At 38.2% G+C, this 27415-nt stretch overlaps 1 protein-coding gene across 3 annotated transcripts in view; it reads right to left on the bottom strand.

Annotated features, from left to right (window-relative positions):
* BBS9 (Bardet-Biedl syndrome 9) overlaps positions 1 to 27415 on the bottom strand; it is a 2479230-nt gene that overhangs the window by 140795 nt on the left and 2311020 nt on the right. For all 3 annotated transcript variants that reach the window (XM_044065020.1, XM_044065022.1, XM_044065021.1), the window contains one exon: positions 26528 to 26632. In XM_044065020.1, the coding sequence (XP_043920955.1) occupies positions 26528 to 26632 (105 nt within the window). The remainder of the gene's footprint in view (positions 1 to 26527; positions 26633 to 27415) is intronic.

The raw sequence follows: 27415 nt of genomic DNA, 5'->3' as shown, positions 1-27415 counted from the left end.
GAAACAAATGAGGGAGATGGTGCAGACAAAAATAAGAGGATAATCAGGTACATTCTCCAAAACTAAAGAAACGTACCTGATTATCCTTTTATTTTGTCTGTTCCGGCTCTCCCGAATGTAAAAAGTTTCCCGGTTTCTTTCTTTTCTTCCCAATAAATTAAAAAAAAAAAAAACAAAACAAAAAAAAACAACAGAGATCTTCCTTTCTCCGTTGCTACCTTTAAGTCCCATATGCATGCGCAGTACATAAAAAAAAAACAGGATACCAGAAAAATGCGGAAGGGCAGCACTGAGGCATTATACAAAAACATTATTTAAAAAAACTATTTTTTTCTTAAATGTCATTGTATAATAGCAATAACCCACAGCTGGGTGTGGGAAATGCTTGATTTACCCACAGTTGGCTTTGTTTGGTCACTTGGGCTTCACCCTCATGACCAAACCACACCAACTGTGGGTAAATCCAGCATTACCAACACCCAGCCATGGGTTATTGCTTAAATACCTGTATATCCACACAAGCCTGGAAGTCCTTGTATGTTAATCTTTATGTTTCGGTAATGGCTAGAACATCAGGAAATTATTTAGTTATCAATGTATGCAGTTCACTAACTTAATTTTTGATGACAAAACAGTCTATGAAGTAACCTGACATCCCCCAATCTGTTAGACTGAAAGATCTGTGGTCTGAATCAACTAGTCTACCCTGTTGACAGAATAAAAAGCTGCTAGTCAGAGACAGGCTTACTAAAGCAGTCAGCAACATCTGGGATAGAAAATATAACCATGGCTTATAAGACTAATAAAGAGCTATGAGAACTAGAATTTTTTTTCTGCGTTTAACAGTGTACTTTGAATCAGAGGGCTGGGGAATGCATATATTAGGTAATGACTCAAAATAATCAAGAAGACATTAGTTACCACTGCATGTCTGTGAGTAATCCCAGAAAAAAAGAGGATATTAGTCATTTACATAAGAACCTAACACATAACCTTCTGAACCATCCTATAATGATTTAAATGAGAGGCAAACAGACACTTTGAACAATCCTAAACATCTAGAAACATTAAAGAGTTCTCTGCTTAGAGAGTCTGACTGAATATTTACTTGACATGAAATCAAGTGTGTTAGATCTATCTGTATACCATGTTCTAAAAGTATTACAACCATTTAATGAAGAGGACAGGGATGGATCCATGCATGCTTATTGAACTACCATTTTTTGTGATATTCTGTGGAGTTCTGATATTGAGAGCTGATTAAAAAGCTACAAAGATTAAATGATCAGCTAACATCTCTTTGACATTAATTAGTTGCTTTTTTGCGATAAAGACCAATATCCTGCATTTTTACATTTGGAAAATGGGCTCCCCAAGCATATTCTGTACAGTCTGTGGGTGCTTTCTGGTCTGCAAGTAGAGGCAGAAAAAAAAAGTTAAACCCTGCCAATCTCATTGCATCACCTCTGGAATTTCTTCAGGAAAAAATGTGTGTACTCTATGAAGTGATAACTCCGATTCTAAAGAATCATACAGCACCTCTGAAGAACATCAGAACTCTGAGTGACAGCTAACAAGATCTGCAGATTCATAACTCTTTCACCTACAACTGAGCAACACTGTTATAACCTGTCAAAAGCCAAATGTCTCCCAATTAAACAATGAGTAGATGTATTTCTTGTTACTCCTGTACAAATGCATGAAAGAAGAGAGAATCACTGTGATGGTCATTTCCTGGATAGACAACTTAATTATTAATAAAATTAGGTAAGGATTTCCTCCATAAACAAGTATCTCAAATGCACCATAGTACACGTCTTCCTCTCTCATCTTCTTGATCTCAACATTTAATGTACGTACTGTAAATAAATTATATATACAAATCATTTTTCTTCTCTAAATTATATCAATCTTGGATGCTACTAGTATTATCAACTTTAATTTCTTGCCCTGGATTATTCTCTATATCATTCTTTACAAATAATGTTAAGTAATATTCTAAATATTGTCAGTTTAGACTTTTATCCTTCTTTATTGTACTGAATTTGAATACCTGTGTTGTGTCTGAAAATCCCAGTTAAAAGATAAATAATTAAATTTGCAAGCAGCAGAATTTTCTTCAAATGAAGTCTGAGGTTGGGTACCATGAGGATGAATGAAGGCAAGTAACATGTGGCTTTTATAAATGCTCCTCCTGTCAACTGTTTTGCTAAGATATGGAAAGAATGTGTCATTATTATTTGGTTTCCTGTTTTGAAGAGGGGTAAGCCTTCAAGAGTTGCTGTTTAAAACTTTTTCTGAAAATCTGTTGGAGAAGGGAAAAATGATTTCTGTAGTTTAGAGGAAATTCACAGATTTTGAAAGCATTCCAAAGTCCATTACATGGCGATTGCCAGGCTGTTAATGGACTATGCTTGTTATCATCTACAGTATGGGAGAGGCCAGAGAAGCACTGTAGAAGACTCTCACATGGGCAAATGTTGGAGATGAATGTTTGATGAAAACTACTGGTGCAAAAGAAAGGCAAAGATATAAAGCAATCATGCGAATTCTGTTCTCAAAGTCTGAGACATTACTTTGAAGCTTGAGGGCGGGAATATGAAATAAGTATCGTTCATATCCAAGGTCACAGGAAAAGCATCTTGTTTTTAAAGATGTCGAATAATATAAGGAGAGAACATTCAGAACATACAGATCTAGCTACTTACATATATATATATATAAACAAAATTGCTGAGATTTCTTACACGTAGACTAGGCTTCCAGTGATCTTTTTCTTTTGTAATCAGAAAAATAATTTTGAATAGACTCCCTACCTGTCTCTGTGACTGACATGGGCCAGATAGTTTCACTATCCAGACGCTATTAATAATGGGGACAGCTGCATGTACATGATGTTTTGAAGTGCATATATGAGTGCTTATATGTCTGTACTCCAAATTATACTTATGTATTCCAAAATACTCTTGTTTTAATTTCATTCAATGCTTTGTTACAACATCTTGCTCAAATGTTATTATGGCTTATATGTTATTATGTTTAGTAGTTTTTGAAAATTATATTGTACTTGTTAACTTTGTTGATAGTAGCTTTGTAATATTTGTATATGGAGCTTTTCACCCTGGGCCTCCATTGAAAACAAGCTCATTTTTGGCCCAATGGACTTTCCTGGTTAACAAACTGCAAACAAATAAAATAAATAAATAAGTGTGGCTATGGGTCCTAAAAATAGAGGGTGGAAAACTCTATGCCATATATTGTTAGGACAATCTTTCTTTAACCACTGGCTTGTGATAAGAAGATGCTATTCTGCTGCAAATAGAGGCAACCTATCTGGGGTAGGTGGCACAGCATGATGGAAAAACGCTTATGTTGTTGTGAGGATTGCTGTTGGTTTTCTGACTTTCACCTCAAGACTCTTACTGTACTATCTCTGAAACCAGCTTCTTTTCTTGTACTTTAGACTATAGTCATTTTATAAAAATGGACCAAAAGGGAGGAAAGAAAGGTATTTTTATAACTAGAGAAAAAACAATTGAAAAATTGTTTAACATTCTCTACAATTTTGCCTTTCTTTAGTTGTTTCAAAAGTCTCTCCGAGACAGGCTGAATAAAAGACTTGTATATTGTACTTCAACTAGGAGGTGAGAAGTAAGATAATTTCAGAATAGTTTCTTCAACCATGCAGAACTGTGTAATACAAAAGCAGATGCAGCTGCCCTAAAGCTAGTGTCTTCAAATTTACACCCATACAAATCCACTTTGTCTGCTCCCGAAGACAGCTCTTTTGTTTGCTTTAAAGAGAAGCAGCCTGAATACCTTGAGTCAAACTCTTCATTTCATTAATCATGTAATTCAGACCGCACCATGTAGGTCTGGTAGTTAATGCACCTAAAGACTATGGTAGCAGAGCTCCTAAACTTATCTAGAAATCTGTTTTTTGTCACTGGGAGGGGTACTTATATTCATTATCCTCTCTATTCTCTTTGGTGTTACATGATCTAATACATCTGGGTCAACCATGAATTCATTTAAATAAATGTATCTTGCTTGTAAAACTTAAGAAGTCTATTATGTTTCTCTGAAACAGGTGGCTCTGAATGTTACTATACTGATAACTCAGAAAACATATCAATTATAGAGGAATAGCTAGTAAGTTATGCTCCGCTAACATCATCTGTTTAGCATATCCACGTTTAGGTAAGTGCAATGATTTGAAAGTGTTTGTTCAGTAAAAAGCAACTTGGCGTATTCTTTTATCAAATTCAGAGTACTAAAAAAAGAAAGAAAACCCCTATGGGGGTGAACCAGGAGACAGGCTGTCTTCATCACCATATGTTATCCAGGCATATAGGGGAGCCAGTTTAGGCTATAAAAGAATAAGCTCTTTTCTCTTTGAAATCTTCTGATGAAGACTCATCAGAGGTGATGATGTTACAGAGACTCACCACATTGGCTTCAGTTGTTCCAACATGAATCCATTTTAATCAAATATAGGAACCACCACTGATGTTGGGGGTGGGAAACTATGTCTTTATCATTTTTTATTTATTTAACAATTGTTAATACGGTAAGTGGGTTGGACCAAATAACCTTTTAGCCACGATTCTGCTTAGCAGGCATGATGCTGCAGTATGTACACACAACGTATAAATGTCATATTAATTAGGTAATTATAAAAGATAGCAGCTGACCTGGCTATATGCCCTTACAAGATAAAAGTCTTCACTATGACTCAGGTGGCCCAAGATTAAATAGAAGAATTTGGCCCCTGAAAAGTCAGGGTGGAGACAGTGGCTGCTATTAACTCTCCCATTCTTGGGAGAGGGAGATAGTTCTCGCTCACCACCTGCGTGGTGATTAGGTGGAGTAATAGGTGTTACACCTGTAAAGCATAGTCCTGTTAAGCACACCTATGCACTTCCAGTACAAGGACTTTGGCTGGAAAGTCAGCATGTGGAGGCACACTTTTCACAGCAGCTAGCAAACACTGGAGCTCTATGAGCCACCACAGGAAGGTGGAGTTCCACATGGTGGCTAGGCCACTTCATCCCACCTGGAAGCTGACCTGTTTCTGGGTACCTGATTCTTGCCACAGCAGGAAAGGATGAGCTGATTAGGTACCCACTCTATGAATGAATGGGTCGTAGAATTCCTGTCTAGCACAAGGATATCTGGTTCTCAATCCCAAATGAGCAAAATGGATATAGGTACTGGAGACCTTTGGCAAAATGAGTAGACAACAAAATAAAAAAATATGTAACAGTAACATTCAATGAGCAAAAACAGGCAACATATATGGTGATAATAAAGTTGCACAAAATATATTAAAACTAACACAATCTCTAAGACATGCTCATATCTGCAAGGTATATCTAATACAGGTAAAATGCAGACTGCTAATCAATGCATACTAAATTCAGTGAAAATAACACCGTCTGTAAGATGCAGCAATACAGGTTCATGGTTTCACAGGTTAGTACTACACAGGCAAATTGAACAATCTTATATAGCCTAGCCATGTACCCACATAAGTATCAGTGGTAGATCGACCTAATATCCACAAGGGATAATTATTACACTCAGTAGTGATAATTATTACACTAAGTATGCAATACAGGCATGGATTTAGAAGATATATAAAGTAAGAGATGATAACAAACTGCACACTAAAACTTCTCAAGTTTTATATCTGCGTAACATAAAACCGGCAAAATGTGAAGAGCTTCAGGACTAAATAAAGCTATCAAGACAGGACAGAAAAAAATAATAGATAGAAGTAGTACAGATAGGGTGGAAAGATAATATAAGACAGATAAATCTAAGAAAAAGAGGAGTGTTACTTTATTAATTGTTAACAGAAACTGCAACAGTGTAGAAGGAAAGTTAGCTGCTGGAATTCTGACTGAGGAGGTAGACTGGGAAAGAAAAGCAGGATTATACAAAGGTGGGAGACAGGTCAAAACACTGGCACTGACTTAATTTTGTTACCATTACCAGGACATCTGCACATCTGGCAACCTGGTATTACCAAACAATACTATAAAAATACTATAAAAATAAAACTGCCATAGAAATGGACTGCCGATACCTAAAATCAGTGTTACTGTTTAGCGCTTTCATCCACAAACAGTGGACTTCATCAGAACAATACACAAAGTGTACTTCTCCATTTTTATACTCACAGAAATAATCAAAAAATTAAACAATTAATCAATTAATCAAGCGCAATGGGATTTACAGGTATACAACTGTTATACCACTTTCTATACAAGATGAACTTCACCATTGAATAAAAATGCACTCAATGTTCTAAATATAATTAAAATACACAGTACCCCTAAAAAACACATCACTACATTCACATATTTGTTAAAACATCATAATCAAACAATTTAAAATAACAATCTTATTAATATATTCAAACCGAAATTCTTTAATGATTTAAACAAGCCCTATGTTTTAAAATAGGCAATAATGAAACATGATTGTTTATTCCTGGTGTTTTTGTGGCATTTAATCTTAACTGCCATTTAGTTTCTTTTTCTTCCAACAGTATCGTTTCATCTCCTCCCCTTGGATTTATATCCACTTGTTCTAAAATAGCAAAACTAAATCGTGTACATGTAGGGCTAGACATTAAATGTTTACGCATTATTAACCAGAACTATATGCTTTGCAAGTATGGTGTGCACGGCCAAACCATAAACATCTAAACACTAGCGGCCAGCAAAATGCAATACTAAGACACTGAAATCTTGAATAAAGTTTAAAGATAGTATTTATTCCATATTCTTGTTGTAAACCGGTTTTGGCTATCAAACCTTCATCAGTGGATAAAGTTTCCCCTCTCTTAGGAGTGATAAGTATTTATACATATCCCCAACCAATGGAAAACATGGTACAGCCCAACCTAGTGGTTAGAGTACATTATTGAGTTTCAAACATAAAATTAAGTTCAAGCATATTATTTAGTGCACTAATAATCTCAAAACAAAAAGTCCCCATGTTATAATGGAACAAAGATACATCTTTAAAAGAAGCACATATATCCAATTATATATAAATAATGATAATCTTCTGAAATGCATCATGTTTGCCATATACAACTCTACCTGGGGAGCATATCCTATATTCCTCATACAATGCTTTGTTCATAAAGTGTGATACCTTAGCATATGAAATATGTTATGTATGATATTGGTTACATATAAAGCATTTGTTAAAAATGTATGTGTATATATGTATATTAGTATATCCTATGTGAACATGAAATTTTGAAAGGACCAACGTCCTATCCGATTCTCCAGTATTTTATACAATCTAGAATTCCTACATACCCAAGTGGAATATCCTGGTATATTTAATATTTAATCAAAAAACATGCTCCATAATATCAAAATAACCACATACATATTTGGCTGATTATAAGCATATTAAGCCCTACAAAGAAAACTAGCCCACAGCAACCATGAGCTAGTGGGTTATCAAAATATGCATACCATCTTAAAGCTATTTACAAATGATCATCAAACCTCGTGTGTAATATTAATTAAATACAAAACATTTGTTAATATATATATGTGTGTGTAAGTGTATATATTAATATGTCATATATATAAACAAGAGATTTAAAAGGACAGCAGTCCCATCCGATTCTCCAGTATTTTATATATTCTAGAATTCCTACATAACCAAATGGAATATCCTGGTATATTCAATATTGATCAGAAGACATGCTCCACAATATCAAAATGAACACACACATATTTAGCTGATTATAAACATATTAGGGCCTACAAGGAAGTCTAGCCCATAATAACCATGAGCTAGTGAGTTATCTAAATATATATGCACACCATCATAGAGCTATTTACAAATGAGCGTTAAGGCCTGGGGGAAAAAAAGTCCCCCAAGGTTAATGATCCAGTATTTTTCTTTATGGTTTAGGATGGTATACCAACCTTGTTGGTTACTTCTGTCCCCTGTGATTTTATCAATAATCATAAACATAAAATTAGCATTAGTGTGTTTAATAGTGTGGCTGTATAAGGCATTAGTTTCTTTCTTATTTTTTATGTTCAGTCATTCTTATTCTAAGTGAGTGGGAGGTCTGGCCCACATAAAAAGCTTTGCATTGGCAAGTTGCTAGATAGATGATCCAACTACTACTACAGTTTCCAAACACCCTGGAATTATACACTCTGTTAGTGTTGGCACTGGTGAATTCCTTCAATTTACTTACATGTGAGCATGAACCACAATAACCACATGGGAAGGTGCCCAAAAGTTTGTCTCCAGTCATGGACATTTGTTGATATATTGCACCCCCACTCTCCTTATGCTTGTAGTGAGAAAAGAGACCTCCTAATGTTTTTCCACGTCTAAATGAGAACATGCATTTAAAACCTAAAAGTTTTCTTAATTCTTCATTGGCCAAAAGTATATTCCAATGGGTGTCCAATATATTTCTAATAACATTGTGATTCCTTCCATATGTAGTCACAAACCTAAGGGTAGATTCTTCCAATGTAGTTGTTCATTTTTTATATTCTAACAAAGTATTTCTGTCTTGAGTAGTGGACCATTCACTTGCTCTAAGTATATCTAATTCTCTACATCCCCTGTCTTTAAATCTACGGTTAAGATCTAATCTGGCTTGTTCAAAATCTTGTTCTGATGAACTAATGCATTTCATACACATAAATTGAGATTTAGGTATATTCCGGATGGTGTGGTGCGGATGAATGCTGGACGCATGGAGCAGAGTATTGTACTGTGGATATTTCTGATATGTCTTAGTGTTCAGAGTATGATCTTCATTCCTATATAATGTGACATCCAGAAAATCAATAGTATCCTGATTTGATGTTACCGTAAACTCAATGCCCCATACATTTCCATTCAAATATTCTACATATTCCTGTAAGTATGCCTGATCTGTCCGCCACACCATCCAGCAATCATCCAAATATCTGCACCAGATGTCAGTCTCCACCATATATAGATTATGAAGGGGATCATAGATCATGCATTCTTCAAAAAAGGCCATGAAGGGGTCTGCATATATGGGAGCAAAGGATGCCCCCATAGCAGTGCCCTGTAGTTGCTAATAGCACTCTCCCTGGAAATAAAAGACATTTTTATTAAGAACGTGTTCTGCCATACATACCAATAATGTGTTGAATCCAGGTGGGTATAATGCCGCATGTTCAAGCCAATACTGTAAAGCCTGTAGTCCAGCCCAATGAGGTATGCTGGTATATAGAGATTTCACATCCAATGTACACATTAACCACCCTGGCTCCAATTGTGTATCCTGTAAATTTGAAGGAAGTGAGTGGTGTCCTGTAATCTGGCTCTAACAGAAGTGAGTAAGGGTTTCAAATGATGTGCTAAAAAGGCCGATAAAGGTTCAGTTAGGGAACCTATGCCGGACACTATGGGTCTCCCTGGAGGTTTAGAAAGGGATTTGTGAATCTTAGGAAGAAGGTAAAGTATTTGTTTTTGGGGGTCTGTGACAGTAAGATGTTTCACAGTGTTCATGGTGATAATACCTTCCTCCTCCGCTTGGTTTAAAAAGGTATCAATTTCCTTCTTGAATACTGCAGTAGGATCAATAGACATATGCATATAACATCAAGTATTAGCAAGTTGTCCCCTGCCCTCATTCAAATAATATCCCATGTTCATAACAACTACCGCACCTCCTTTATCAGCTGGCAAAATAGCAATATTATGGTTGTTCCTTAATTCATCCATAGCAACCTTTTCAGATGGAGATATATTTTGACCCATAATACATGATTCCCTATGTAGGAAGTGTAGATCCCTGAGTACCGACTGAAGAAATATAGACACATGTTTGTTCATGGGTGGTTGGAATTCAGATTTGAGAAATCTGAATTCCTGAGATCTTTGAGAGGTTTTATCTGTAAAAAAAATAACACACAGTCATTCCTCGATCATAATCATGTGTCCATATGTCTCGAGCAAAATATTTGTTTCACACTTGAATCCATGTACCAAATGTTGTTATAATCCCAGCAATTGTAGTCCGAAATGGCGCATAAACCCTCTCCGATAGTTGTCGTAAGGTCAAAATCAAAAAGTCAAGTGTTTTTTTTTGCCTGTATATAAAAGAAAATTAGATACAGTACCTTGCAATACCCTAGCTTGATATATATGGTTGAATATACGAAAAGGATGTGCGTGGCTGTTTGCAATCACATTGATATGAGGACATAAATTTTATAATCCAAAATATGTTGTTCTGATCACAACAAATATGTCCATAGGCTAAACAACTGGAAGTACTGCTAATAAAAGATGAAAGCAAACCCTCTAGCCTCTCGCTATATTGTTGTACACCGATAGATTTCCACCATAGGCCTTCTTGAACGCCGAAAGTGAAACATCCAGCGAATATGTATTTTCTGTTGTAGCGCAAAAACGGGAGTTCCCCAGGACAAATCAGATGCAAAAATCCGTATTCCACTGCTCCAAAAGTTGGTAAATACGAAAAACAGGGATTAACAAAATCCCCCTATACGGACAACACAGTATCTGTATCGCAAACCAACAGCAAAGCTACCGAACAGTAACCAGAACTATATGCTTTGCAAGTATGGTGTGCACGACCAAACCATAAACATCCAAACACTAGCGGCCAGCAAAATGCAATACTAAGACACTGAAATCTTGAATGAAGTTTAAAGATAGTATTTATTCCATATTCTTGTTGTAAACCGGTTTCAGCTATCAAGCCTTCATCAGTGGGTAATGTTTTCCCTCTCTTAGGAGTGATAAGTATTTATACATATCCCCAACTAATGGAAAACATGGTACAGCCCAACCTAGTGGTTAAAGTACATTATTGCGTTTCAAACATGAAATTAAGTTCAAGCATATTATTTAGTGTACTAATAATCACAAAACAAAAAGTCCCCATGTTATAATGGAACAAAGATAAGTCTTTAAAAGAAACACATATATCCAATTATATATAAATAATGATAATCTTCCGAAATGCATCATGTTTGCCATATACAACTCTACCTGGGGAGCATATCCTATATTCCTCATACAATGCTTTGCTCATAAAGTGTGATATCTTAGCATATGAAAAATCTTATGTATGATATTGGTTACATATAAAGCATTTGTTAAAAATGTATGTATGTATGTGTATATATGTATATTAGTATATCCTATGTGAACATGAAATTTTGGTCCACTACTCAAGACAGAAATACTTTGTTAGAATATAAAAAATGAACAACTACATTGGAAGAATCTACCCTTAGGTTTGTGACTACATGTGGAAGGAATCACAATGTTATTAGAAATATATTGGACACCCATTGGAATATACTTTTGGCCAATGAAGAATTAAGAAAACTTTTAGGTTCTAAATGCATGTTCTCATTTAGACGTAGAAAAACATTAGGAGGTCTCTTTTCTCACTACAAGCATAAGGAGAGTGGGGGTGCAATATATCAACAAATTACCATGACTGGAGACAAACTTTTGGGCACCTTCCCATGTGGTCATTGTGGTTCATGCTCACATGTAAGTAAATTGAAGGAATTCACCAGTGCCAACACTAACAGAGTGTATAATTCCAGGGTGTTTGGAAACTGTAATAGTAGTTGGATCATCTATCTAGCAACTTGCCAATGCAAAGCTTTTTATGCGGGCCAGACCTCCCGCTCACTTAGAATAAGAATGACTGAAGATAAAAGTGACATCCGAAATAAGAAAGAAACTAATGCCTTATACAGACGCACTATTAAACACACTAATGCTAATTTTATGTTGTTGTTGTTGTGTCTTTCGGCTTTTCCTGGTTAGGGGTCACCACAGCGGAACTCCGGTCTGCTAATGATTGGCAGTTGATTTTTACGTACCGAGTTGCCAGCCCTGACGCACAACCTTCAACGAAGGTACGCCCATTCACACATGTCTCCACGCAGAAGACGCTCTAGCTGAGAATCAAACCAGACAGCATCTTACTGTGAGGCGACAATGCTACCACAGCAGCACCACCACCGCGGATACTAATGCTAATTTTATGTTTATGATTATTGATAAAACCACAGGGGACAGAAGTAACCAACAAGGTTGGCATACCATCCTAAACCATAAAGAGAAATACTGGATCATTAACCTTGGGGGACTTTTTCCCCCCAGGCCTTAATGATCATTTGTAAATAGCTCTATGATGGTGTGCATATATATTTAGATAACTCACTAGCTCGTGGTTATTATGGGCTAGTCTTCCTTGTAGGCCCTAATATGTTTATAATCAGCTAAATATGTGTGTGTTCATTTTGATATTGTGGAGCATGTCTTTTGATCAATATTGAATATACCAGGATATTCCACTTGGGTATGTAGGAATTCTAGATTGTATAAAATACTGGAGAATTGGATAGGACATTGGTCCTTTCAAAATTTCATGTTCACATAGGATATACTAATATACATATATACACATAAATACATACATTTTTAGCAAATGCTTTATATATAACCAATATCATACATAAGATTTTTCATATGCTAAGGTATCACACTTTATGAGCAAAGCATTGTATGAGGAATATAGGATATGCTCCCCAGGTAGAGTTGTATATGGCAAACATGATGCATTTTGGAAGATTATCATTATTTATATATAATTGGATATATGTGTTTCTTTTAAAGACTTATCTTTTTTCCATTATAACATGGGGAATTTTTGTTTTGAGATTATTAGTGCACTAAATAATTTGCTTGAACTTAATTTCATGTTTGAAATGCAATAATGTACTCTAACCACTAGGCTGGGCTGTACCATGTTTTCCATTGGTTGGGGATATGTATAAATACTCATCACTCTTAAGAGAGGGGAAACTTTACCCACTGATGAAGGCTTGATAGCCGAAACTGGTTTGGAGATATTTACAACAAGAATATGGAATAAATACTATCTTTAAACTTTGTTCAAGATTTCAGTGTCTTAGTATTGCATTTTGCTGGCCGCTAGTGTTTGGATACACATTATTAACACAATTCTTATTAATGCTGTATAGATGTTCATATATACGGCATTTAAGAGACCTATCTGTCTTGCCAATATAGAATGCCGGACACTCACGGCATTTTGCCTTGTACACCACTCTTTTTGATAAACAATTCCCACCTCTAAAATAAACCTTACCTTTTGTTATATTCTCAAGTACTAAAGATTCCACCTCCAGTATACAGGGGTATTGTTTGCATGCCCCACACTTTCTTGTCATTATTATTTTATCTGTGTTGTGTGAGCTAACTTTCAATTTTCATTCAAACCTAGCTTTAAAGTTGAGGCCCGTTTTCTGTACAAACATAGGACTGGAACCCAGGACACTAAAATTGTCTGGGTTCAACCTTAAAATATTCCAATTTTTATTTAAAAATATTTTCACATCCCCCAGATGTTTTCCAAACTTTAAAATCACAGCCCCCTCAAACTTTCCATCATCCACTTCTTTGTTCTGTTTATATCTCACTACCTAACAAAGGTCTGTACTGTTGGCCCCATTTTGAAATAACAAAATCCTTAATCTCATGGACTAGGGATAAGGGATACCCTCTATCCAAATACATACTTGCTATCAGATCCATTTCTATAAGGACGTCCCTCTAAGTAGAGGCCATCCTGGCTGCCCTTATTATCTGATCCTTAATACTTTTTTCTGCTTCTGAGAATGACAACTTGAGTACTCCCGGTAATAATTAGCAAAAGTAGGTTTCCTATAAATGTTGGATTTAAAACCCATTTCAGTGTGTGTTATAAAAATGTTCAGATAACTAATGCCCTCTTGGCTACAGTAACATGTACATTTCAAAAAGGAAATGGTTTGTAACAGCATAGACAAATGCAAGGATGGATCAAGAAGTAGGCCTCTTTGTAAATGGAAATTAGAATATGTGAAGTACTGAACATGCCATAGAGTAATATTGTATGGTTCAGTCTTCAGATCCTCAAGAGGGCAATAATGGGACTAATTAGAAAATCACCCATTTATCAGGTGTGTGTGTGGGGGGGGGGTGTCTGTTTGTGTGTGTGTGTGTGTGTGTACAAGGAATTAAAAAGGGTTCCCTTGCAGTTCTGGTGTCTGGTAAAAATTAGGGTCTGCACTTAAATGTGGGTAACACTGGTCTGGAGGGATGAAACCAGTCTCTACAGCCAAAGGGATGAAGGCAACATTAGTATTTAGGTATAGTGCAGTGTGTGAATAAGTTAGTACATAAGTGGTAGATGAGAACTAAACATCTTGCTTGGTTCCCCCCTCCCAGATGACTGTTGCTTTATATAGAAATTAATTGACCAACTGGAGGAGATTGATGGCTGGCAGCCAGTAAGGTGATAAAGCTACAAAAAAATACAATTTAGCATCCGTTTATGTGCCAGAACTTTCTGCCAGGCATGCAGGCAGGAGGAGTGAAACCAGAACACCCCCTCCACTCCCTGGTAATAGAAGCATGAGGAAGGTGTTGAGTGCCTATTCCTGTGCAAGTTCCATCTATTGAAATCACATTTCAATCTATTGACAGGAGGCACCATTGCCTTAAAAGACAAACTGTATGCCACTGCTATAATTCTAGCCAGTGCACTGATAATTCTAAGAGTACCTACACAGGAACTGTCATAGACCATGTGAAGATATGTGAAGGCTGTCAGCCTAGCTAGACCGAATTTTAAAGATAATTCTATGTCATTGTAAATAAGAATATAATCCACAGGCTTGTCCTCTTAAAATGTAAGAAAATGATGTTAAGTGTTGAACTATAAAAATGTAACCACAGTGCACTCTGCTGGAAGAAAGCTGATAATTCAAGCATTGTATGACTGTTTGATCTCAAGACTCGGAGACATAATGTCTGGACTGAGGAATTCCTTCTATTGTTTTGAGACCAGAGTTAACTGCTAGATTTTACATATATAATGTCTTTTATTGCTGTTGTTTCCTGGCCAGGTGCAAGATCAAAGAAATGTTAAAACTTTGAGTTTCTGTTATGCTGGGAACCAGAGAAGAATGATGTAATCTAAAATAAGTCAGCAGTGATGTATTGTTTTTAAGACTTTCTCAGAGAGAGAGAATCAGAGCATTTCAGATTTTGACTAAAGAAGTGCTCTGCCTTTGCTCTACATGTAAGTTTGTTTAGAACTGTGATTGATCTTAGATAGGAATTTAGTCAAATTTAGTCTAGCTGTTTTCTATATTTATGTCAGACTATTCTACAGTATTATTTTAAGCATTTTCCTGTGATTTCTGAACTCTTGACTAGCACTGTGTTGAACTGAGAAGCTTTGTCTTGCATTTTATTATTTATTATTAAATATTTTTAAACCTTTCAACTGTGGCTGACTAAGGCAGACATGATTGCAGCATTGGTCACAGCTGCATCAGAAAACAGCAATCAGGAGGGAGATCAGACTGGCCATGGAGATATACAACATTCAGAGAATGGACAGCTCAACCTTTGTGCGGAGGACTTAAAAATCCATCTGGAGGTAAAGAGACTTGAGTTGGAGGCCAGGCATTTATTCCGACAAGTAAAAGTGATCTCACTGATACCATTATAGATGTTAAAATGTTTGCACGCAACATTCAACTTAAGCTAGAATATGGGAACGATAGTGGTCAAAGGAAACCAAAGATTTTTCGACCCCCAAGCATATATGTTCCTACATTACATCCTTTTATAGACACTTTCACCAAATTGGTAGAGCAGGATGTGTATAAGATGAACACTTCGAATAATAATAAGAACAATAATTTATCTTTTCTACAAAGGAAAGCACTCAGTGATCTAAGCAGAGATGCATCCATTGTTATTAGACCAGCCGATAAAGGTGGGTCCATTGTTGTAATGGACCGCGATGTCTATATGGAAAGCATGAGAAGCCTGCTACAAGAGGATAATTTTTATACCAAAACTGAGATGACGGAAGTAGTGAATAAGATCTATAGAATATATGATATGTTGGATGATTTGTTGAAGGGTTGTGACATCAACACAGAATTATTTAAGTTCCTGAGGGTTAATAAGCCATTAATACCGATAATTCAGGGCCTTCCCAAGGTCCATAAATGTTTATCCGAACCACCCATGTGCCCAATAGTGGCAGGACGGGGCTGGGTAACGGAACCTTATTTATTTAGAACACTTCTTAAGATCCGTTGTGGAAGCCAACTCGGTCATTTTAAAGGATAGTAAACAATTCCTTTTAGACCTGTATACGTATATGAAAAGTGTTAAAGAAGATGAATCTTATATTTTGGTAACATTAGATGTTCAAAGTTTATTCAACGTGATACCCAATGAAGTGGGTGTTGAGAAGACACCAATATTTATCTACACATTCCTCTTTGAATAGTAATGTGATAGATTTTTTGACCCTTTTCTTAGAGACAATTTTACAGAATAATATCTTTCTGTTTGATGATTGTGCATACATCCAGAATGATGACGTAGCTATGGGCACTTTGTGTACCAATAGCTACACCAACATAGTTATGGCTAATTGGGAAGAATAACTATTATTCCCCTTGGAAAGTTTCAGACAGATCGTTGGGTTTTACAAACGCTTTGTCGATGATTTGTTTTTGGTTTGGAAGGGAGATGAGAGGAATCTTATAGAGTTTGTTTCTACTATTAATGGACTGACTGACTTTCTTAAATTTACCATGTGCTCTTCCAGAAGAAGTATTTCCTTTTTGGACGTCAGTATTGAGAGACTTGAGGGTGGTCTTCTCAATACTGGCATACATAGGAAAGTATGCCATAGGAACACGTTATTACACAGGAATAGTATGCACCCTTATTTTGTATTTGGTAATGTAGTCAGAAGTCAGATTATGAGAGCCTCTAGACTTAACCCATCTGAGAAAGGATATCAACAGGAATTAATTGATCTCACTAAAAGGTTTGTAGACAGACGATATAATCTATCAGAAGTTAACAAAGCCATTGGAGAGATCACTCAACTAAGAACTACCAGAGCAAATCCCTATTTTTCTGACAACAATAGTTGTGATAACACCACACAGTCAAGGGGTATTTGTGAGATGAGTGTCCCTATGTTCTTTAGTTCTGACATGCCTATAATTAGCAACATCATTAAGAAGCATTGGGGTACGTTACTTTTAGATGACAACATTAGAAAGATAGTGGGGAATGACCCCAAATTTTTGTATAAGAATAAAAAGAATTTAAAACAAATTCTGTGTCATCACACACATGCAAGGGGGAACAGTAATTACTTATATAATGAAAAAAAACACCAAACCCTACAACAAATGTAATCAGCGTGGATGTATTGACACAAGATCTTTGTTTATACATCCCATCTCAGGTCAAGAGTTTGTTTTTCATACAGCAACCAGTTGCCAAAGTGAACATGTTATTTATATTGCTAGGTGCTTGTCCTGTGAAGCATTTTATATAGGCAAGACGAATAGGAAGTTCCGTGAACGTATCAGAGAACACTTGTATCAAATACGGATTGGCTCCGAAATCAATGCTCTTGCCAAACATAATAGACAGGCAGGTCCTGCACATGTTTTCAAATTTTCAGTCGTACAGACTATCAGTCCTAACATACGAGGTGGTGACCTTGAAAATTACACAGAAGAATGTGAATTGAGGTGGATCATTAGACTTAGAGCAGATAGATTACCAGGGTTGAACGACAAAACTCCTCTGAAACCTATCCTATGGAATAGGAGATTAAAAATACTGAAGTGAAGGTTATTTTGTTATATTACCCAACATTTTACCCAACAGGTTGTTTATGTTAAATATACAAACTTGAATATACCTTTAGTAAAATGTTTGTCTTCAGTCAGCATCACTGACTTTATGTGCAATATCAAAGTTTAGATACTTGATTTATATGTTGTTTGAAATGCATTTTATTGTTTTTTATTATTGCTTTTATTATTAAGTTTTTACATAAAGTATTCTAATATTTAGTCATTGGTTAGACAGATTAATTTAGATCAATTTAGCTACACGTAGCCATTGGAAGGTTCTAACTGATAGCCAATATATTTCATTTCAGAATTATATTTATTTTTATGGTTTATTGGCCATACACATATTAACTTTTGTCAATATCATGTATATTTATTCTTACTGCATGGACCTTTCAAATATTTCTTTTCATTAATGAATATTAATGAATCAGTTTTAATTGTTTAATAATGTATGATGTCAAGAGCTGTCGCAACCAATTAGGTGTTATGTTGCACTATTTCAATGCTTGGATTTTTTATGATTTTATAAGTCTGATGAAGCCTTTGTGGTGAAAGCACTAACTTTTTAATAAACCAGTTTACATTTCTTTTTGTGCCTTGTGGACATTCAGTGTTATCATCAAATTGTGGATTATACCTGCCGTGTTTAGTCGCTGTGGATGCGTTTTATTTCTGAAATGGTTTACATAGTTGTTGAAGCCACAGCAACTTTTACCCTTTGGTGGTGTCTTTGTTTTTTATTACTATTAGATATTCTACAGTATTATTTTAAGCATTTTCCTGTGATTTCTGAACTCTTGTGTTGAACTGGGAAGCTTTGTCTTGCATTTTATTATTTATTATTAAATATTTTTAAACCTTTCAACTGTGGCTGACTAAGGCAGACATGATTGCAGCATTGGTCACAGCTGCATCAGAAAACAGCAATCAGGAGGGCGATCAGACTGGCCATGGAGATATACAACATTCAGAGAATGGACAGCTCAACCTTTGTGCAGAGGACTTAAAAATCCATCTGGAGCTAAAGAGACTTGAGTTGGAGGCCAGGCATTTGGAAACAGAAGCAGCAGAGAGACTGAGATGTCTATAGGCTGAGGAGAATGAGAAACTGCTACACCTGGAAGCTGAGAAGAAGGAGAGGCAGAGGCAGCATGAAAAGGAAATGCTGACTCTTAGCCAGAGTCATGGAAGTAATAGGGAAGGGAGTAATCAGACCCCAGAAGCACAAAAGGTCAGTAAATTTCTTCCGCAGTTTACAGACAGGGGGATAATTTTGATGGTGTCATCATATGTTTGAGAGGGTATGTTATCAGTATGATGTTGAACAAAGGCTTTGGGTACAGTTCCTGACACCCTTATCCAATGGTAAAGCTGTAAATGTACTTTCCAAACTGTCAGACAATTTCTTAAATTATACTGCTGTTAAGAACTGACTGCTACAATTTTTAAGCCAACACCTCAGACTTATAGGAAAAAGTATTGTGAGCATAGACACAAGGCAGAAGAAAGTGTGTGTGAATATTTTGCTGAACTGAGCACTTATTTTCACAGATGGGTGAGTGGATGTCAGGTCACCACTTTTGAAGGGCTGGCAAACCTTTTGGTGAGGGGACAAGCCCTTAGCACTTTGCCTGAAGACATGAGGATCTGGTTAGCTGATAGACAATGTGCGACTTCAGATGAGTTGTCGAAGAAGGGAGACCTATAACTAGCAAGCAGGGCATCCCTGCATAGGAAAGGGACCCCCAGTTCTGCTCATGAGTGTAAAGGAACCAGTGGTAGGCAGCCCAGACAGCCCCAACAGAATCTGCCAGTAGTAGGGGAAGCCACTAGTCCAGGTAGACGTCCATGACCTAGGGTTAAATGTTTTGAATGCAACCAGTGGGGTGATGTGGCATATAGATGTCCATGGAGTCAAGGTGGGGAACAAAAGGTGAGAGCCAGTAAGTAGGAAGGACAAAATGTCAATAGTAGGTTGTCTTGAGACAACAGGGGTACCAAACTACCATCCTGCAGATGTCCTGATAGGGAAGGATTTGATGAGGCAGTACTATGTGTTAATGTAGTTACACGAAGTCAGGCTTCAAGACGAGCATGTGGGTCTGGTTGCCTGGGGGAGACCCAGACAGACTGCATACATGCAGCCAGGACTGGTGAGGTGGTTACTTCAGGGAGGGAGATGTTCTGTAGCAGTGAAACGGAAGGTGAGCCACAGCTGCTTGTGGGTACTGATGTTCCCTTGGATAGAGTGACTGCAAAGGTAGAGATGAGTAGTAGTACCCAGGCTGACAGTGAAGCACTGCTGTCAGAGGATGCCAGACTTCCTGTAGAAGGAGAGCTGGGAAGGGTTACAAAGAGACAGTTGAGACAGGCTCAGCTTTTAGATCTTACACTGCAAGGCCTGAGGCAGGTAGCTAGTGAGGCACCTGATTCTCAAGGGAAGGGGGAATCTGTATACTGGGACAAAGGGTTACTGCATAGAGAGTGGACCCCTGAGGGACGGCTAGAAGGTGAGAGGATATAGCAGTTGGTAGTGCCTACAGCCTACCATCTGGTGCTTCTAGCCATAGCCCATGATATTCCCTTTGCAGTTCATATGGGCATAAAACGTACAAACAGACATATTATGCAGAACTTCTATTGGTCTGGAGTTTCCAGAGATGTAACAGGGTACTGCAGAACTTGTGAGCAGTGCCAAAAGGTAGGCAAGGCAGGAGGCAAGGTGAGAGCTCCTCTGGTGCCTTTACCTCTGATTAAGTAGCCATTTCAGAGGGTAGCTATGGATATTGTGGGGCCCCTGAGTACCCCAAGTTTCACAGGGAAAAAGTATATCCTAGTGGTAGTAGATTATGCTACAAGATAACCTGAGGCAGTGGCTTTGTCCTCCATTGAGGCAGAAAAGGTGGCAAATGCTTTGTTAGAGATTTTCAGCAGGGTAGGTTTCCCAAAAGAAATACTGACTGACCGAGGTGCCAATTTCATGTCAGACCTGCTGACTTGCTTGTGGAACTACTGTGGGGTAAAGCACCTGAAGACAACCCCCTACCATCCCCAGACTACTGGTGTTGTTGAGAGGTTAGACTGTACAATCAAGTCCATGCAATGGGCATTTGCAGACCAGTTTAAGAGGGAGTGGGACAAATATTTGCCCCATCAGTTGTTTGCTTACAGAGAGGTTCCCCAGGAATCCACAGGTTTTTCACTCTTTGAGTTGCTGTATGGGCATAGGGTGAGGGGACCTCAAGATTTAATTCATGAGTGGGAAGGTGAGTGTGAATCTCACATGGAGTGTGTTGTGGGCATATGTCCTAACCCTCAAGACAAGGTGCAGGGAACTCATGGGCTTGGCCCAGGAGAACCTGGCAGAAGCCCAACAGCAGAAAAAGATCTGGTATGACAGGAATGCTCGAGCTAGAGAGTATGCTGTAAGGCAGTAGGTAATGGTTCTCATTCTTGTCAGACACAACAAGCTGCAAGCAGCCTGGGAGGGACCCTACAAGGTGGTAAGAAAGGTAAGTGATGTTAACTACATGGTAGAACTGCTATGCAGGAGGCAGGGGCACAAATTGTACCATGTTAACATGATGAAACCTTACCATGATAGGTAGGCCCTTGTGCTGAGTATTTGCAGTGGATTGCAAGAGGAGTCTGAGGAAGATCTGGTGACTGATCTCTTCAGTGAGGCTTGGACTGACACCTCAGTGGAAGGGTAGCAATGTCCCAGCAGCTATCTTCTACCCATGTTCGAGAAATCCGAGCAGTGTTACAGGAGTTTGGGGACATGTTTACTGGGAAACCCGGGTGCACCCACCTGGTGCAGCACCACGTGAATACTGGACCCCAAAGGCCTATTAGGCAGGCCCCTTATAGGGTGCCTGAGAGAGTCAAACAGACTCTGAGGGAGGAGATACAGGAGATGTTGGAACTAGGGGTAATTCAAGAGTCCAACAGTCCCTGAGCCTCCCCAGTGGTGCTGGTGCTAAAGAAGGATGGCAGCACCAGGTTCTGTGTGGACTACAGGAAATTAAATAGTCACACAGAGTCAGATACTTACTCCATGCCTAGGACAGATGAGGCCCTAGAGCAGCTGGGTGGAGTTACGTATCTTACTACCACTGATCTTAGCAAGGGTTACTGGCAGGTGCCCTTGGCTCCCAGTGCTAGAGAGAGGTCAGCCTTTGTGACTCCTTTTGGCTTGTATGAGTTCACAAACATGCCCTTTGGGATGAAAAATGCCTCAGCAACTTTCCAGAGGCTGTAACATCATATCCTAGCAGGAGCAGGAGGATTTGCCCTTGCTTACCTAGATCATATTGCTATCTACAGCCATTCCTGGCAAGAGCACCTTCAGCATGTCAGGGAGGTGCTGGGCAGACTACAGAGGGCAGGATTGACCATTAAGCCCAGCAAATGTCAGGTGGGTATGGCACAGGTCTCCTACCGGGGACAGAGTGGGGAGTGGTAAGATCAGGACAGAACCTGCCAAAGTGGAAGTCATTCAGGCATGGCCTGCACCTGTTATCAAAAAGCAGGTGAGGGCATTCTTAGGGACAGCAGGGTACTACAGAAAGATCATCCCCAGTTATAGTACCATAGCTGCTCCCCTCACAGACCTGACAAGGAAAAACAGGCCAGGTAAGGTAGTGTGGACCCCAGCATGTGAGAAGACATTCCAGAAGCATAAAGAAGCTTTGGGAGGACCCCCTTGTGTTAGCCAGTCCAGATTACAGCAAAGACATTGTTGTGCAGGTGGATGCTTCGAACCATGGGGTGGGAGCTGTACTTAGCCAGATTTCTTCAGAGGAAGAAGAGCACCCAGTGGCTTATCTCAGTCATAGGCTTCAACCTAGAGAGGAGTGATATGCAGCTGTAGAAAAGGAATGTCTAGCCACAGCATGAGCACTGCAGAAACTCCAGCCTTATCAGTATGAAAGAAAATTCACTGTAGTTACAGATCACAATCCCCTAACATGATTACACCAGCCAGCCAGCTAAATTCCAAGTTGCTAAGATGGAGCCTAGGATTGCAAGCATATATCTCAGTGCAGCACCACAGTGGGGTTAGCAACGCCAATGCACATGGGCTCACAAGACAGGGAATGGGTTAAGGTATACTCAGATAGACCTAACCCTCTCAAGCAATGTTTCTCAGGGGTCACTTGAAAAACTAGCTTGAGTTGTCGGGGGGGGGGGGGCTGATATGCAAAGATATGTGAAGGCTGTCAGCCTAGCTAGATAGAATTTTGTAGACAATTCTATGTTATTGTAAATATGAATATAATCCACAGGCTTGTCCTCTTAAAATGTAAGAAAACTGTGTTAAATGTTGAACTTCAAAAATGTAAACACAGTGCACTCTGCTGGAAGAAAGCTGATAAGTCAAGCAGTGTATGACTGTTTGATCTCAAGGCTCAGAGACATAATTTCTGGACTGAGGAATTTCTTCTATTATTTTGAGACCAGAGTTAATTGCTAGATTTTACATATATAATGTCTTTTTATTACTGTAGTTTCCTGGCCAGGTGCAAGATCAAAGAAATGTTAAAACTGTTAGCCTGGAATCCAGAGAAGAATGATGCAATCTAAAATGAGTCAGCAGTGATGTACTATTTTTAAGACTTTCTCAGAGAGAGAGAGAGAAAGAGAGAGAGAGAATCAGAGCATCTTGCATTTGTTTTCAGAACTGACCACTCGCCAGCACTTGCTTTGCTCTGTCCGTATGTAAGTAGGATCTTAGACTTTAGCGTTTTTCTTAAGAAATAGATAGAAAATAGTAAGTTTAGACTAGCTGTTTTCTATATTTATGTCAAACTATGCTACAGTATTATTTTAAGCATTTTCATGTGATTCATGAACTTTTGACCAGTACTGTGTTGAACTGAGAAGATTTGTCTTGTGTTTTTATTATTTATTATTAAATATTTTTAAACCTTTCAACTATGGCTGTTTTGTGTAGAGATAATTTAAGCTTTAGAGTACATTGCATGTATATAGCGATACTGTGCAAAGCCACTCCAAATAAGCTTTGCTCTTCGTCACACTTACTGACTAGATAATAATATTGCACAGTAATAATTGTACACCCTTTGGTAAGGGCTTTTTTAGTAGCTGATAACAGTAGTTGGTGGCAGTGATTACTACCTTATAGCCTGGCAGGAGTGGGCATAGCTGGAGAACCTGTGCCAGCCTTCAGCAGGAGTGTCTGTGTGTTTGTATATAAACCAAATCTCAAAGTGTGTGTGTGTGTGTGTGTGTGTGTGTGTGTGTGTGTGTGTGTGTGTGTGTGTGTGTGTGTGTCAGCTACTTGGGCAGGGACACGAACCACTGGTTGGACAGAGGGCACTGGAGGTTTTGGCTTGACTACACGGCTGAGATCTGTACCCTATAGCTGTGCCAGTGGGGAGTCTTATTGGGGAGCTGGAGAGAAAGGGAGAAACCAGCTCCAGACTGACTGTGATCTCTGTGTGCTCTTAAGGGAAACTGTACTTTACTGTGTGTGTATTTGTTATGCTTCCCAATGTGGACGCCCCTCACTGGTATTATTGATGAGGATTGAGGCTCCTTGATTACTGGGCCAGTGCACAGGCATCACAGACTACTTCTGTGCTTACTGCAGCCTTTGACTGAACTGACAGCACAAGCTGGAAACAGCAACTGTATGCTGACCCTTTACTTGCAGCAACATTGTGCTCTCCCTAATGGTCTCATCAAAAAGGCAAGACCTTGTAAACAGCACATTCGTAGTCAAATACCATGAATTCTTGCAGTGTCAGTGAAATAACAGGTAGGTTTTCATGCTGATGGATGTGGGTTATATTCCCATACTAGGTAGATGGATTGCTGGCACTGCAGTCCAAAATGGGAGTGGGGGTGGGGGCTGCACTCTTGAGTGTGTTGTCCTTCAGATGAGATGTTAAACTGAGGTCCTATCTGCTTGAGTTGGTGGTAGCTTAGAAGGATACAAAAGATCCCACGGAACCTACTAAAAAAGAGTAGGAGAGGTTTCCAGTGCTCTGGGCAACTTTTCCTTAGCAGTATAAATACTACCTCGGATCTCCACTGAAGAGAGGCCACTAGCCTAGTGAGACTAACCCAGTCAATAAAGGATAAATAAAATGAAATAAATAAAGGCAGTCAGGGATAACCAGGTAAGGCTGCAAATCAAATGTCTGCTGTAACTTATTTGCTGATCACACCGGTAGCTTCATAATAAGAAACCTTGATGAAATACTTTGATGGCCTTCCAATATTTTTAAGAGAAGATTCTCTTTGGCTAAATCTTGGAGAATCCAAGAGTGATAAAACTTCTCAGATGTGTCCTTCTAAATAACAGAAATGGCTGAAAAGGCAGCTCCTACAAACTTTTCCCTAATTTGTCTAAATGTACTTTTTGTAAGGTGTGTGTTAAACAGCTGTGGTTTGTACAGTAGTTCATGAATCAAAGACAACCTAAGACACTGTTTGGGGGAGGGTTAGAAAATGAAGTACATCTTTGGAGCCAGGATGCATCTATTTTGCCTTCTTGGGGACTAACAGAAAGTTGTTTGGATAGTGTGAAGTAGATCCAATAACCCAGTAGTAGAAACGCACCATTTGAGGGTGTAAATCATAGAGTTGGCAATGGGGCCTCTATCAGTGTCTGGGAGTTCATTTTGGTAAAAAAAAAATCTCTTTTCTGGACCTTTCTCTGATCTTTCACATCATGTGGAAGAAAGTTTCTCAAAAGGATGAACAGATGGGGCAGATTCTGGAGACTGAGTGAATCAGTCTGACAGTTTACAAACTACTTTATATTCTGTATGCATGGCTTCACCAAGAACAGCATGAACTTTTTTTCTAAGTTACATCTTTAGGGCATATCCAGAGTGGAGTGAGTCTACAGAAAAAAAAGTCAAACAGGTGCACATAGACAGCTGTATAATATCAGTGCTAAAAATGAATATGAAAATTAACACCAGGAGGACAACAGATATACACATAATATTTATAAGTTTTTGCAACAACCTATTACATTTCAAGCCTTGCTTACCAGGTATGGCCCACTAAGTTTAAAGTGGTTTGCCAATATTCGGACTCTTACAGCATGTAGTGCACAAACTACCAAACAGTACTTTCCCCCATTACAGAATGCTAATGGCTTCTCCTTCACCTAGAAAAATATTTTAAATATATATTTGGTTTCCACGAAGTGACATCAATGAGGAAAAAAACAGGGAGCTTTACAGGTTCATAGATCAGTATTAGGCTAACTGCCCTTATGGGCCATTTTAAGCCTAGCCAATTACCTCAGGTAAGAGTCAAACCTTACACTTTGTGTCTGTAAGGTAAACACCTTAACCATTAAGTCAACCTCCCATATGGTTGGTAATATCAGCATAAGAAAAGTGGGTCCTGCATCCCTAGATTTAAATGGGTGCACCACTGCTCATGTGCAAAGGCGCTCATTTACAGTTTACAGACACACCACATTACCACAACGTAATGTCACAACAGGAAAAGATACACTTTTTGGACAGTGGTTTAATAAAAAAATTGCAAAGCTTTTTATTAAAAACAGCACATAAATGTGAGAAATGACAAGTTGGAAAATATATTGTGGCACTCATCAAATGTTCTTATGTACACAAAAACATCAGCAAATCATTTTAACTTATAGGAGCAAATTTAACCTTCAAATATGGTATTGATTCTTCTATACTTGAAAATGCATAACATAATACAGCATAAATTCATACCCTGTTTGGTTTTATTTGCAAGGTTTGTGTGGTTGTTAAACTGCTTTGTGGTATCTCCATTTACCTTCTCTTCTTGATCAGACTCATGAATAGTGGAACAGCTATCTAATGAAAAGAAAAAAAATATTTCACTGCAGCAAACAAAACACACAGAAATGGATGATTCTTTTTCTTGACCACAGACTGCAAAATATTTTCCTTTACCTTTAACTAGTGTCAAATAAGCAGTAACTCACATGAGATTTTTGCAATGCAACAAATAATTAAGAACATTCTACAGCCACTTACAATCCAAAACTGATACTGCTGCCATTTAAAAAATCAGACTTGTGGGTTCCATCACCAAGGCAGTTACAGGTTAAATACTTTTTTGGATGCCATTCATACCGAACGGCTGACTCGCTTGATTTAAAAAAAAAAAAAAAAAAAGGAAAAGGAAATATTTGTTAACTGGGGGTGTGCCTCTGGACATACAGTCCCTATTTACGGCTAAATGTTAGAACTGGGAGCCAATCAATTGGTACTAACAAAACAGAAACATGCACAGGGTTCCAGTGTTATCATTTCACCAGCAGGAGTGGTACTGTACTTAAACCCTTTCTTTTTCTCTTTGAGTAAACCAGAGTAAAACATTGTGCTACTATGGTGAGCAGTGCCAGGCTCCTATAATATCTATAGGTTCATAGGTAGGTATTAGGCTATTGGCCCTAGGGCCTATATAAGCCTAGCCAAAAGGTACCCTGGCTTTCGCCACCCAAGAAAATTATTTTCCTACTTTGACTAGGTTCCACTCCCAGACAGGATCAATAGTTAGACAGACAGACAGACAGACAAACACAGAGATGTACTGTAAGACCATACAACCATCATACTGACCATTGCATTCCT

Source organism: Protopterus annectens, chromosome 3.part0 (genome assembly GCF_019279795.1).
Source record: "Protopterus annectens isolate FY-2018-M chromosome 3.part0, PAN1.0, whole genome shotgun sequence".
NCBI lineage: Eukaryota > Metazoa > Chordata > Ceratodontiformes > Protopteridae > Protopterus > Protopterus annectens.
Note: the sequence above shows the minus strand (reverse complement) of the source record. Positions and strands in the feature narration are given on the sequence as shown.